The sequence below is a fragment of the Suncus etruscus genome, chromosome 20 (assembly GCF_024139225.1).
Source record: "Suncus etruscus isolate mSunEtr1 chromosome 20, mSunEtr1.pri.cur, whole genome shotgun sequence".
Classification (NCBI taxonomy): domain Eukaryota; kingdom Metazoa; phylum Chordata; class Mammalia; order Eulipotyphla; family Soricidae; genus Suncus; species Suncus etruscus.
The window spans coordinates 42,909,168-42,910,951 of NC_064867.1; the positions used below are offsets into that span (position 1 = coordinate 42,909,168).

At 52.7% G+C, this 1,784-nt stretch overlaps 1 protein-coding gene across 1 annotated transcript; it reads left to right on the forward strand.

Moving 5' to 3' along the window:
• Window positions 1-437: 437 nt before the first annotated feature.
• On the forward strand, window positions 438-1,073 carry RNF222 (ring finger protein 222). Its single transcript, XM_049766334.1, has one exon. It carries the CDS (start codon window positions 438-440, stop codon window positions 1,071-1,073), a length of 636 nt encoding a protein of 211 aa, XP_049622291.1.
• Window positions 1,074-1,784: the final 711 nt, after the last annotated feature.

Below are 1,784 nucleotides of genomic sequence, written 5' to 3' on the forward strand. Positions count from 1 at the left end.
ACAAAAAAACAAAAACAAAAACAAAAACAAAAAAACAAGAAAATGCAGTGGTAATCCCACCATGGGTGTCTATCAGATTTGAGTTGAGAGAGTGTCTCTGAGGCTATATTTTCATCACACACCACATGTCTCCTGCCATATATATATCTGGATTTTCCCCTTATTTATCTTTTAGTCTCCCTTGCAGTAGTGCACCCCTTTTCTTCCTAAGTCTTAGATTCTAGGTCCATTTGCTACCAGTAGGCTACTGATGAGAAGCAGAAGAGAACAGGAGGGAAACCAAGACAGAAAGCCAAAAGAAGGAGAAGAAGGCAATAGGAGCTAAAGGTGTGAAAGGGACTTAAGAAAGAAGGGCAAGAGGACAGAGTATAGCAGCCCCAGTACTCACAGCCTTTCCCTTCCCTCCTACAGCTAAGACCTTTCTCCTCAGAGTGGCCATGTCAGAAGGAGAAAGCAAAGACAGCTCGGGCAGTGAGTGCCCCGTATGCTATGAGAAGTTCCGTGACCTTGAAGGTGCCAGCCGGACACTGAGCTGTGGCCATGTCTTCTGTCACGACTGCCTGGTCAAATACCTCCTCTCCACCCGTGTGGATGGGCAAGTCCAGAGGACAATCGTCTGTCCCATCTGCCGCTATGTCACTTTCCTCAGCAAGAAGAGCTCCCGTTGGCCCTCTATGCTGGACAAGAGCTCCCAGACCCTGGCAGTGCCCGTGGGCCTGCCCTCTGCACCACCCCAAGATTCTGGGGGTCATACCAATCCCGTGGCTCTCTCCCAGTCTGCCTGGAGACCATCCTCAGGCCAGAGTACTCAACTGCCCTTGGATGTGCTGCCTAATATGGCCCGGGAGCCCCAGATCTTCATCATCAGCCGCCATGGGATGCCCCTAGGGGAGCAGGACAGTGTCCTGCCCAGGCGTAGTCTTGCAGAGCTCTCGGACTCGTCCCCAGCTCCCAGCTCCACCAGATCCTTCTGCTGCCGTTCCAGGGCCTTACTGCTAATCACCCTCATTGCTGTGGTGGCTGTGGTGGCTGCCATCTTGCCCTGGGTGCTGTTGGTGAGGAAGCAGTCATGAGGGAGGGCCCCTGGAGGGCCTCTATGCTGCTCTGAAAGCTGCCCTGCTCCACATAGCCAAGGGCCTGGGATGGAGGGGCAGTAGGCATGCCTGGTTGGAAGTACTATGACATCTTCCCACCTCAGGCTCCTCATCTGCAGTCTCTTGAGAGGGACAAGGAGGAGAGGGACTAGTGACATCTGAAGTGAGATCCATTTGCCTGAGCAGGACTCTGGGCTGCAATGGCCACCTGAGCTTCCTGGCCAGGGTGCAGAAGATGCTGGAAACCTTCACAGTTACAGCCAAGTACCCCCCTGTGTTTCCTCAAAGGTGGTTTCCTCTTCCTCTGAGGGAGATCTAAAGGGGGAGGGAAGGAGTTGGGGAAGGAGCACCCCTTCCTGCGCTGCTCTCTGGAGAGAAGAAAGTTCTGCTGGTACATCCTGCTAGACCATAGCAGAACTCCTACCCAGAATCCTCTAGCTGGCTCTCAAGAATAAATAGTGGGAGTCCAAAGCAAGAATTTCCCAGAATCTCAGCACATGCCATTCTCCCTTCAGGTCCCCTGTTCCCCACCTTCAAGGCATCACCCAAGAATGATCCAAGAGTTCATCCAAGGTTCCCTTGGATGAGGAAGTGTAGACCAGGATTTCTGGGAGAAAAGGGAGCTGAAGTCACAACAGAAAAATGTTCGTCGATAGACTCTGAGGCCAGTAGACGTGCCCACAAACCAAG

Coding starts and splice junctions, on each gene's coding strand:
- RNF222 (XM_049766334.1), top strand. CDS start 438: ATGTCAGAAGGAGAAAGCAAAGACAGCTCGGGCAGTGAGTGCCCCGTA.